Raw genomic sequence first — 11,341 nt, forward strand, 5'->3', positions numbered from 1 at the left:
TCTTCATCTGAAGGATGCTAGCAGAATACTGGCTTCCAGGCAGCTAGGATGAGGGTCTTAAAGCCCACACCCCCAGTGACACACCTACTCCAGCAGAACCACACCTTCTAATAGTGCCACTCCCTGGGCTGAGCATATACAAACCATAATAACATCCTCTAATCCTATCAAACAGTTCCACACCCTGGAGACTGAACATTCAAATATATAAGCCTGTGGGTTCATTGAAACCCCCACACTTGGAGAATAATAGAATGCCATCTCATCACTGATATTTTGATGAGACAAGGAAGGCAGAGGAAACAGGAGATTTGGTTCTTGACTATGGAATGTATAGTTTAGTAGAGATGCCAGAGATAAGACAAGATAGCCAAAGATAGGATATCCACACTTGATGGTTTGATTCTCTCACACAGTATTAGTTCATTGTACTAAGCCAAGCTAGGGTGTCAAGGGGAGTGTGGACTGTGAAAATGTCGAGGGGGGGTTCTCATCTGAACTCATTCACTCTCATGAGCACCCTGTGGTGACCACACAGGGCTCCTCTATTTCACAGGGGAGGTTCAGTTAATTATTCTAGGTCACAGAACTAATGAGTGGCTGACCTAGCCTTTATAGCCAGACTCCAGGGTCCAGCCTCTTTGTTGTGCCTGTCTGTTGCCTGTGGACACAGGATAGGGAAAAATGAAAGTTGGGAACAGAATTCCCAGATGGACACTTTAAAATCGGTTTGCTTCAAGTAACCTTAAAGTACAAAGTTTTAGCCACAAGCAACGCACGCACACGAGTGTTTCATGAGCACACACTCTCATGCAGACCTCTGCTCATTGGGTCTCAAGTGCTGGTTGGATTGGACTTTCATGGATTTCTATATCAACTGATCCCTCTGAAGAGTTCAGGAGCATATTTTTTAGTTTTCTATCTTTGATTCCTTTGGCTATTAACTCTTTCTATCCATCTGTCTATGGATCAGTCCATCCTATTTTCTTTCTCTCTGGAACCTTCTGGCTTCTTCGTGCCTTAGGACTGGGCTATTTTGGTTATATTTCTGCTGTTTATTTTTTTTCTCTCCTCCAGCTGGCAGGCTCTGCTTTCTCATGGTCAGACACACTCTTCTTTTGTGAAAGGAGGTGGCCTCCTCTCTATTTCTAGCCACTCAGTTCTTGGGCATTAACTGTGTTCCTCATCATAGTCAATACCGTGTGGGAGAGTTAAACCATCTCAGGTGCGGCTAGTTGACCAGAGCTGTAGAGCCATTTTTACTGGAAGTAAAGTCTGCATGGGAAGACAAGAGGAGGAAAAGGAGCCTAACGGGTTATTTAAAGGTGGGGAGAGCAGTATGTAGACTTTATATATGCAAATGAGAGGCTGTCTGGTTTCTGATCTTGCTTCTTAGCAGTCTTCTGTATTTCTGCATGGTTAGTATTCATTATCCTTAGAGTTTGGCTCTTACCTAAATGCAGAAATGCCTTTACTACAGCCATTGCTGCCATGACAAATTCCACACACGCAGCAGTGACTTAGCTGCTGTGTGGTTTTATTCTACAGTTTCATAAGCTACAGGTTTCACCGGGGTCCTGATGGACTGACATTAAGTTGTTGACTGGGTTGGTTCCTTCCTGAGGCTCCAGGAGTGATCTCTTTTCCTGCTCTTTTGGCTCCTTGGGGTGCATTCAGTTCTTCCTGCATGCATGCAGTGTCTACCTTTGTCTGTACTGCTTTGTGCTCCTGGGTGGCCACATTTGCACACCTGCCCAGGAGCTATCTTGGATCTGTGAATAGAAAACACACAGACACACACACACACATATACACACACACATGCCAGTTGCTCTTAAAATGCCTTGGCTAACTCAATGCCCCTCCCCACCCGCACCTGCAGACTGCACATCCTTCAATGCCTGCCCCCCCCACACACACCTGCAGACTGCACATCCTGGACCTTTGAGGTGGCTTTCCAGCTTTTAGGGGTATCTGTGTTCCTTTATTCTTGGCTTCTTCCTCCATTTCTAAGCCAGAAAATGGGGGTCAAGTCTCTTTTGTGGGTTGAATCTCCCATATGCTTCATCTGTTTTGTCTCTCTCATCTTCCCTTCTCTCACAGTCTTCCACTTAAAAATAGATTTATTTTCATTTTATATGTATACACGCACACACACACATACATGCACACACACATGCATATACACACGTGCACACACACTTGCAGGTACCCATGAGCTTGAGTAAAAGCTGTGACCCACCATGTGACATGGATGCTGAAAAACTGACTCTGGGTCCTCTGTGAGAGCTCTTAAATGCTGAGCCATCTCACTAGTCCTCACCCCAACACCCAACCCTGTTCTTTCACTTTAAACAGCAGGTTACAGGACTGGCAAGATGGCCCAGTGGGTAAAGGTTGATGCTACTAAGCCTAACAACTAGAGTTTGATCCGAGGAACCCACCTAGTAGGAGGAGGAAACTGACTCCTACAGTTATTCTCCAACCTTCACATGCACCCTCTGGTATCTGCACTTCATCCCAAATACATAAAAGTATAATAAAAAAGAACCTGTTACTAGACTGTGTTAGAATGTCACTGGCCCAGACAATCCAGGATTGGATTCCTATCTCTGGGTCTTTCACCTTCTTACAGATCTTCAAAAGTCCCTTTGCCATGTTGGGTGACACATCCACAAGTCCCAGAGATGAGCTGTGGATATCACTGGGCCATCTTCCTCCTGCCACACCCTGAAAGTGTATCTTGGCTTGCCTAACTTCACAAACCCTTCTGGATCTTGCCAAGGCAAGATCTCTTTCTTCCCTTCCTCCTCGGGCTCTCTGCCATTCTCAGGTTTACTTCTACCTTAAAAACAAAGCTTTACTTTAGGAGGGGGACACACTTATATGACAGGCAGAGCAGTGGACACCAGTAATAAACAGATGCATGCATGATGCTCTGGATCCTATGCCCAGTGCTGCAGAAACCCAGTGTGGTGGCTCATGCCTATAATCCCAGCACTTGGGAGGTAGGGACAGGAGAATCAGACGTTCAAGGTCTTCCTTGGTTATGAAGTAAATTTGAACCTGGAATATATGAGACATTGTGGCTTCTGTCCTCAAATAGCTCACAATTGGATGGGAGAATTTAACTAAAGGAATAAATAATGTATTAGAATATGTTTTGCATATATCAAGTGTCTGTAATGTTCCTCTTTACTATTCAACTCCTCTTATACTCAGAATAGAACAAATATTGTAACTGAAAATCTGAAAAGGCCACACATGCAGATGACAGGATGTATACCACTTAGGGGACACTTGGGAGTGCAGCACAGACTGAGGTGGGATCTACTGCTGTGAGTCCACGTAAGTGTAGTACAGACTGCTGTGTGTCTGCTGTTTCTTGCATTCCCCCTCACCAAGAAAAGGATGCTTGGCCAGGGACGGTCATACAGCCTCAAACCTTGATTCCTTTCTCTCTTGCTTCTTTAGTCTCTGTGGCCAGCAGTTTCTTCTCCCTCGCTCCAAAACTCCATCTTGATGTTGCTTACCTTTAAAGCTAACACCCCTTTCCTCCACTGTCTCAGATCTTGATGCAATTTATTCCAACATTTATAGAGTTCTTGCATATTTTGGGTGCTTATCTGGTGCTGGGGATTCAAAGATGAAAGGGTTTCTGTTCTTTAAAGCAAAATCCATTTTTGTGGCTTTGACAAGCCGGGCACATTCTGCTGTCTGACCTCCTTTTTTGTTTCACAAATCCATCCCCTAAGCAGATCCTCCCATTGCTGAACTGTTTCTTCTTTCAGTCTTCAGGCACCTGGCTGAATCCTCTGTTCCATTTGCTCTAGGGTCCTCTACAAAAAAATGACATTCTGGCCAGGCACTCTCAGCATCAGGAGGAGAATCTCTGTAAATTTGGAGGCCAGGCTGGTCTACGTGTGACATTCAGAGACAATCAGGGCTACATAATGGAGAGATCTTATCTTAAAACAAAGAACAAAATGAACCAAAGTACTTTCTGTTTGTGTGATAGTGTGAAAAATCATGACATAATAATACTCTTGACTTAGATGTTCTCACATCCATGCAAGACCTGCCTAATCCCCAGTATGACTGGGAATCTGCTTGAGATGCAATATTTTTTATGTAAGTAGTAAAAATGAATCAGGAAATGTCCATGATGGAGGTTAATTCCTTCGGACTTGAGGAAAGGAGCAGCACTGGCTGGACCCTGCTGGACCAGTAGAGAGAGGAGGGAAGTCAGTCCCGCTAAAAAGCTTGGTCTTTACTCAATCCAAGATTTTAGAGGGCAGATACAGAAAACAGGGACCAGCAGATGATCCTGGGGTTCAGACGAGGTGTCATGGACCTTCTAGTTGGCCTCTCAAAAACAGAAGGAAAAGCCTATTTACCTTCTTCGTGTGGGTGGAGTTCTTAATGAGCATGCTCATTTCTTACCCTTAACAAGGCTGCCATTTCTGCTGGATATATTCAGCACAAGAGATGCAAATTCTTGGAGTCCATGTTAGCCCTTAGTGACTTGGGAACCTGGGGTGTCGGGCCTCTCAATTAGTATTTTAACAAACTCCCTAGAAGATTTATTTTATCTTAAGCTTGGGATCCCTCACTCTAAGGCAAGGCTCAGGGACCTACCAACAGCTATGATTCAAGGTTAGTTATGTGCGCTCCTCTCTCCTCAACCACACTTACTGCTCGTCGGCATTTGACTCCTGTCAGGGTTCATCTTTCTGACTTCTGGACTGCTTCTCCTATTTTTTTCTCTACCTGATGGTTTTTTTCTCTCTCATTCTTTGTTTGGCTCTTTCTTCAAATGTGGTAACTTCTCCAAGATCTTCCCTGAGCCCCTCTTTTCTCATCACTGTTGAGGGATTGCATCTGTTGCCACCAACTCTTGTTTCCCAGTAGAGAGAGCCTGCCTTTCCATCTTCTCTTCATGCCCTGATGGAGCTCAACCAAACCATCCCCAACCTAACACAGGATAGGTTTTACCAGCCCAAAGCTGTTCTTCTGTCTGGGTCTCTCAGCATTTGCAACTGGTTCTCAAATGACAGAATACAGTTGTTCCTACTTTCCCTGTGCTCTGCTACTCTGAATTCAGCCCTCCCAAATCAAGCCCTGTTGGTCCAGCCCTGACAAATCCCATTCACCTTTCTCTAATTCCTCCCAACTCAGTGTCTTCTCAAAGTGATCCCAGGTTCTTAGAGACATCACTCACTGCTTACCAGGCAGCTACGGCATCTTCAGGCTCTGTGTGTCACCCAGGCCACTTCTTAGCCTTGAGTTCTCCATCTCAGTCATCCTTTGCTGGTCAAAATCTGCCTGCAGCTATCAGTAGACAGGAAGAAGGCACACCCTCTCTCCTTGACTTCCCAGTTGGAATTCCTCTTTCTCTTCCTCTTCCTCTTCTCCCTCCATCAGTGACTTTAACACCTTGCTCATTCATGTGTGCACCAGCTGCCTGAATCTCTGCCCTTTCCTCCAGTCATCTGACACGACAAGGATATCTATTCCCTCAGCATCACTTGTAGCACATAGTAGGCTCTCAACTATGGCTTGTTATATCAACCTGACTGTGCTGAGATGGAGCAACATTTTAGGCAACAGCAAAATGGTGATATGAGCATCTATTGGAGACAGGAGTCTGACAGGTCATAGGGGCTTGGTCTCTACAGTCAGTGCTGGTCACATCCTTTGGAGAGCGGCTTAACTGAGGTGTATTAGCTTGAGGGAGGGAAGGATGGTTCTTTGGATATCCAAATCTCTGCAGCCCACCATCTCCCTCCCAAGAAGGCCGTTGTTCGGGATCTCTCTGCCCTTCATTAGCTATGCTTGATGGTGCATTCCCCACCCTTCGTTAGCTATGCTTGATGGTGCATTCCCAGCCAGAGTTTCCTTTGGTCTCTTCTCTCTTCTTTCCACTGTTTGTGAGCTCCTTGCCACCCTCTCTGTCTGTCTGTGGTTGTAAATAGAGCCAGTGACTGTCAGCTTAGGGCTGGTGCGGTGAACCCGTTGTATGAATGTACACACTGTAGGATCCTGGGAAGGGTGCTTCCTGCTGATTAAGAGCAGCTCTGGGCACTGGCCCAAGCTAGCCGGAAGGTTGTTCTCCTGACTACCCCAGTGGACCCTTACAGACAGAAGTTTCAAATGGCATATTCTCTCTACTCTTCTGAACATTTCCCATTGCACATGAGGCAGAGGGAGCAGGCTGGATTGCCTCTGTATAGGGTGACAAAGGACACTGAACGTTTCCTGCCTAATAACCATCCATGTCTAATATTTTCCTCATCTTTAAGAAAGTTGGAGCTGTGCTTGCCACAAATTGCCTGGCCATTCTCTCTCTCTCTCTCTCTCTCTCTCTCTCTCTCTCTCTCTCTCTCTCTCTTTCTCTCTCTCTCTCTCTCTGTCTGTCTTTTACGAGACAGGGTTTCTCTGTATAGCCCTGGCTGTCCTGGAACTCACTCTGTAGACCAGGCCATTCTCAATCCTTCATCTAAATGGCTTTTCTGGTTCCGGAAGGGGAGAGGGACAACTTTGAAGCTAGGCCATGAATGTGGGGCTGTGTTTCCCCCTTCCCTATGTCGCCAAGCCAATGCTCCTGCCTTGGTGTGGTCAGTGGAAAGCAGATTAACCTCTCTCTCTCCCAGGTTGATGATCTCAGTCACATCCATATGCTCTCTGTTCTTGGCTGAACTTTGCAGAGCTACCAGACCCTCTGGAGGTAGCGCTTGTATTCAAGCCGTCAGCAGAGAGCCACACAGGCATTGCCATCCTGCTGGAGCCTGCGGTCCTCCCCCAACTGCGTGGCTGCGCATCATCTGTCAGAGTGCCCCTCTCCCCTCCCTCTGCCTCCCCGCCCCCTCCCCTGCGCTCTCGCTTGCTCTTTCCCATTTCATGAGATGCAAAGCCTGGCGCGGAGCAGAGCCCCTCGGAGCAGCAGGTGCAGGAGCTCTTCTAGGGGCCCGAGGTGAGGTGGCCACGCTCCACCACCCTCACCCATGTACCGGGAGAGGTCCGACTCTGTCACTCAGGGCTTCACCGAGCCATGCACAGCTGTTGCCGACACCAGCCACATTTTTCCCGCTGCACTGCCCACCGCCAGACAGGTAAGATGAGAGCCACTGTTTCTCGCAGGGTCTGGATAGATCCCTGGACCGGCCAGCTAAGTCTTACTGGGAAAAGCAGGACAGACAGACAACAGAGAGCAGAAAGACACGTCCTCCTGTCATAATCTCCACTTATTTTATCTCAGAGCTGCTCGAAACAGGGAGGGCAAGCCCTGCCACCCTGGTCCAGAGTAAGGATGCAAGAATAGCCTGTTCTTTCTAGTTAGTAGAGGATTCTCTTTTTTTTCCTTTTTTCTTTTCTATTTTTTCTCTATCTGTCTCAACCTCAACTCCTCAGGACTCCCAAAGTCTGCTTTCTGTCAGACAAGGATCCTGTTTCTGGCCTCAGATTTCTTGGCGGGGGGTGGGGGTGTGGGGGGTGGGAGTGGGTCCCTGAAAATATTGTCGGTTGATGTATGCACGGTGCCACGGGTTCCTTATTTTTAGTTCCATTCAGCTCAGCTGTTGTTTGGAGTGGGGGTCGCTTGCACAGCAGCCTGGCTGCACGTAGCATCTGTCTTGTTTCTAGTCAGCCAAGCAGGTTGGCTCTGCTGGTGACTAACAAACAGTGACACATTCCGATGCAAAGGGACTGACAATGACAGTGTACTGGAGGGAGGTGAAATGCATCCGAGGGTACCAGTTCCTAAGTGGCAAGTTAAGGGCACATATACCAGCAACAGAAGGTGATGGGTCCCTGGCGTGGTAGCTGCTGGTTTTTTTGGGGGGGGGGTGTCATGTTGGGGAAAGGAAGTTGTTAGTTTTTCTTGCTGTGTTAGAACTACTTGACATCCATCACCTGTCTGGCCACGTACTGAAGAGTGGGCTCTCAGATCCTGGTGTGCTCTTTCTGACTTTGTGAGGCTTCTAACTTCAGAAATGCAGGGAAGCTTAACCTAGCCTGCAACTTGACTTAAGTTGGGGCCACTTGTTCTTACAGATTTGGAAACCTTTAGGGTTTTTCTCAGAGAATACAAGGGGGAAGTGGAGCGTGACCACTACTTCTGAGGTCAGATTAGCTAAACCTCTGAAATTGAGCCATGTGGGATTGTGCCCAAGGCAGCTCTTATTGTCTTGGAAGTCAGCACAGCCCGTGCCTATTCATGTAGTAGTCTAGTCCTTGTTAGTGGTTGTCTCACTGCTTACTCTCGGAGTAGGTTACCTAGAAGAACTTTGTATCAGGGTTGGGGCCTGGTGGGAATCAGGTGACTGGGGATTAAGCCTTCAATAGCCAGACCAGCGTGAGTGCTTCGGACTATCAGATCCTTTCAGCTTTATTTTATTCCGATTATTATTATTATTTAATGAAGTGCCTGAATTAACTATTTCCTGTTGCTGTGATAAAATACCTGAGGCAAGCAACTTGAAGGCAGGCTTATTCTGGCTCATGGTTTGAGGGTATCAGCCCATCATGCTGAGGAAATCATGGCAGCAGGAACAGGAAGCCACTGGTCACATCGTGTCTGTAGTAGATAGCAGGAGAGATGCATGTGGGTGGTCAACTTGCTTGCTCCTATTTATTCTGTCTGGGACACCAGCCCATATAATGTTGCCACCCACATTTTTCCTATCTCAATTAACCCAATGCAGACATACCGCAGAGGTTTATCTCCTAGTTGATTTTAGATCTTGTCAAGTTGATGATATTATCCATCACAGTGACCAGCAACACAAAAGGACCCTGAAAACAAATGCAGATTCTGTTCAGTAAATCTCCTGCTAATGATGGCAAAGTCTTTTCTCTCATGGCTCAGTGAACCCTGGGATGGGTCCTTAGCTATAATAGCCATGTTATGAATGCCTGGTACTCTGCACAGACACTCAGGTGTGTGGCTGGCTGGTTAAGCAGAATGTGCCTTATGAAACCCCTTCTTCCTAAAACTGTGATCTCAATGAGGGGGCGACAGGTGGAGGTGCAGAGAAACTGCTGGCAGGGTAAGAAAAAGCCCCACTGATCCTAGATTGCAGACTTCCTAAGGCCATTAGCTATTTTCCTGGGGCCCTTTACCCAGAGTCACTGAGCAGCTTCAATTTGGTCATCTGGAAAATGAGAACAATTGTAAATGTTCCAGTTATTTCTGAAGGTTTTTGTGAGATTCAGTTAAAGGGAATGAGATAAAATAGCCTTCTGTGATGAAGATGTCCTGAGAAACTTTGCTCGGAACTTTCCCTTTGCCATGAGGTTTAATGTCCAAGTTCTTGGGAGATAAGACGAGGCTCAGTGAGGTTAAAAACCACGATCAAGTTCGGCTGAGACGTGAACACATTTTCTTTTTTTTTTTGTTTTTGTTTTTGTTTTTGTTTTTTTTCGAGATAGGGTTTCTCTGTGTAGCTCTGGCTGTCCTGGAACTCACTCTGTAGACCAGGCTGGCCTCAAACTCAGAAATCCACCTGCCTCTGCCTCCCAAGTGCTGGGATTAAAGGTGTGCGCCACCATCACCCAGCGTGAACGCACTTTCTAAGTCTTGACTGTGTTGCCCAAGTGATGGATCATGACCTTCCAGCTGCCAGTGTTTGTCCTGACGTTTTTGGGATTGAAGCCAGGACCTCATTCACACTGGTTCAACACTCCACCCGAGTGAGCTACATCCCTGGAGGTGAAACATTTCCCATGAGTCCCATCAAAGGCTTCCTGTGCTGTCGTTTCTTGCTTTCTTCATCCAAACGCCTACACCTCTGGAGATGCCGCTAAGGTGCTATTGTCTGCTCTATGACTTGTAGGTAAGAGTTTCCACTATCCAGAAATACCAGCCCTCTCCTCAGGGTCTCTGTCCATACTCTCTGCTGCAGTTTCCAATAAGAGTCTTCTGAAGTGTTCAATAAGAGGTTCACTAAGCGGAAGAGTGTCATGGAAAAGCTGAGGGGCTTTAGGTAGATGCCTAGACAAGGGATGCCCGTTAAGGCAAAGCATCAGTGAGAATTTGCTTACCATCTCTGTACATCAAGGTGCATCCACACAGCCCTCCCCTGACTCCCAGGGCCATCACTAATGTGAGCTAGGCGTGTATCTTGGGGTAAGGCATCTGAGGGAGAGGGCTCATTTCCCAGAGGACTCTGGATTCAAGAGCATCCAGCGAGGGTGAACCGTCAGCAGGGTCCCAGTCTGCACAGCAGTATTTCCCGTGGCTACAGCTATGGCATACCTCCGTATCACAGTCTAGGCTCTGGGGGCTGTAGATTTTCTCCTCTGCAGACCAAGACGTGGTCTCACTTGCTTTACTATTCACAGGCTCAAGGCATTTTGACACTGTAGCATTTTCTTAGTTTCAGGTGCCATGCTCAGTGTGAGGAACATGCAGGTGGAAATATCTTTTGCCTGTGCACTGTGCATAGGTAACACAGGGCATGGCACATTGCTTGGCATAAAGAGGTTCTTAAGGTTCACTTGAATGGAGGAATAAATAAATAAATAAATAAATAAATAAATAAATAAATTTCTGTGTCCTTGAAGGAGAGAATTGAAGGTACCCCTGCCCCTGAGCCTGGTAATGAGGTAGTCAAATATTCCCAGGAGCCTCAAGGGTATAGAGGGTACTTACTACACTGGGATGGGCAAGGGGGGCTTCCTGGAGTTCGTTGGAAGGATGAGTTGGGTTAGGCAAGTCAAGAGAATTCTAGGCAGATGGACAGGAATAAAGAAGGGCTAGGGACAAGAGCCCTGGGCTGATAAAGTGAGCATTGTGGGGATGTTGGAGTTCAAAGCTCAAGCAAGGAGAGTGGTGGATCAGCTCTCAAGGGAGGCAAGACCCAGGTCTGAGGGAGTTTGTTTACTAAGCTTGAACTTTGTGCTTAAGCTATGGAGGTTTATAAGCTGTGAGGAGAAGGGAGCCTAATCATAGTTGGGACTTAAACATACAATTATGGCTATAAAATGGAGCTGAGTTTAAAGCCAGAGACCTGGCTGCAGAGAGCAGATGCTGTGAGGAAATCATCTGGGAGTGTGAGGAATGAGTCAGGGTGGTGTGGTAAGGATGCGAGGCAGGAGATAGATTTGAAAACCATGAGGAAATTTAATCAGCATGATTTGATAATTGGTTAAAAGCTGGGGACTGAGAGAAATGGAGTTGTCTCCCAATTGCTTCTCTATTGGTGGCCTGAGTACAGTAGATGGTGGTATCAAAACCAAATCTCACTAATGCCAGAGGGAGCCAGAGGGGGCTAGAGGGGCCCAGGGGGAGCCAGAGGGGCCAAGGGGGAGCCAGGGAGAGCCAGAGGGGACCAAGGGGGAG

At 47.0% G+C, this 11,341-nt stretch overlaps 1 protein-coding gene across 2 annotated transcripts in view; it reads left to right on the forward strand.

Moving 5' to 3' along the window:
- The first annotated feature begins 6,797 nt into the window (after positions 1 to 6,797).
- Positions 6,798 to 11,341, forward strand: part of Rgs8 (regulator of G protein signaling 8) — a 46,159-nt gene continuing 41,615 nt past the window's right edge. Inside the window, exon 1 of one of the 2 annotated variants that reach the window (XM_031384924.1) lies at positions 6,798 to 7,112. Coding sequence is in view for 1 of the 2 variants with exons in the window: in XM_031384906.1 (XP_031240766.1) it covers positions 7,005 to 7,112 (108 nt within the window). In the remaining variant the exon portion in view is untranslated. The remainder of the gene's footprint in view (positions 7,113 to 11,341) is intronic. The other variant, XM_031384906.1, reaches the window with a different exon arrangement.

This window comes from Mastomys coucha, unplaced genomic scaffold (assembly GCF_008632895.1).
Source record: "Mastomys coucha isolate ucsf_1 unplaced genomic scaffold, UCSF_Mcou_1 pScaffold1, whole genome shotgun sequence".
NCBI lineage: Eukaryota > Metazoa > Chordata > Mammalia > Rodentia > Muridae > Mastomys > Mastomys coucha.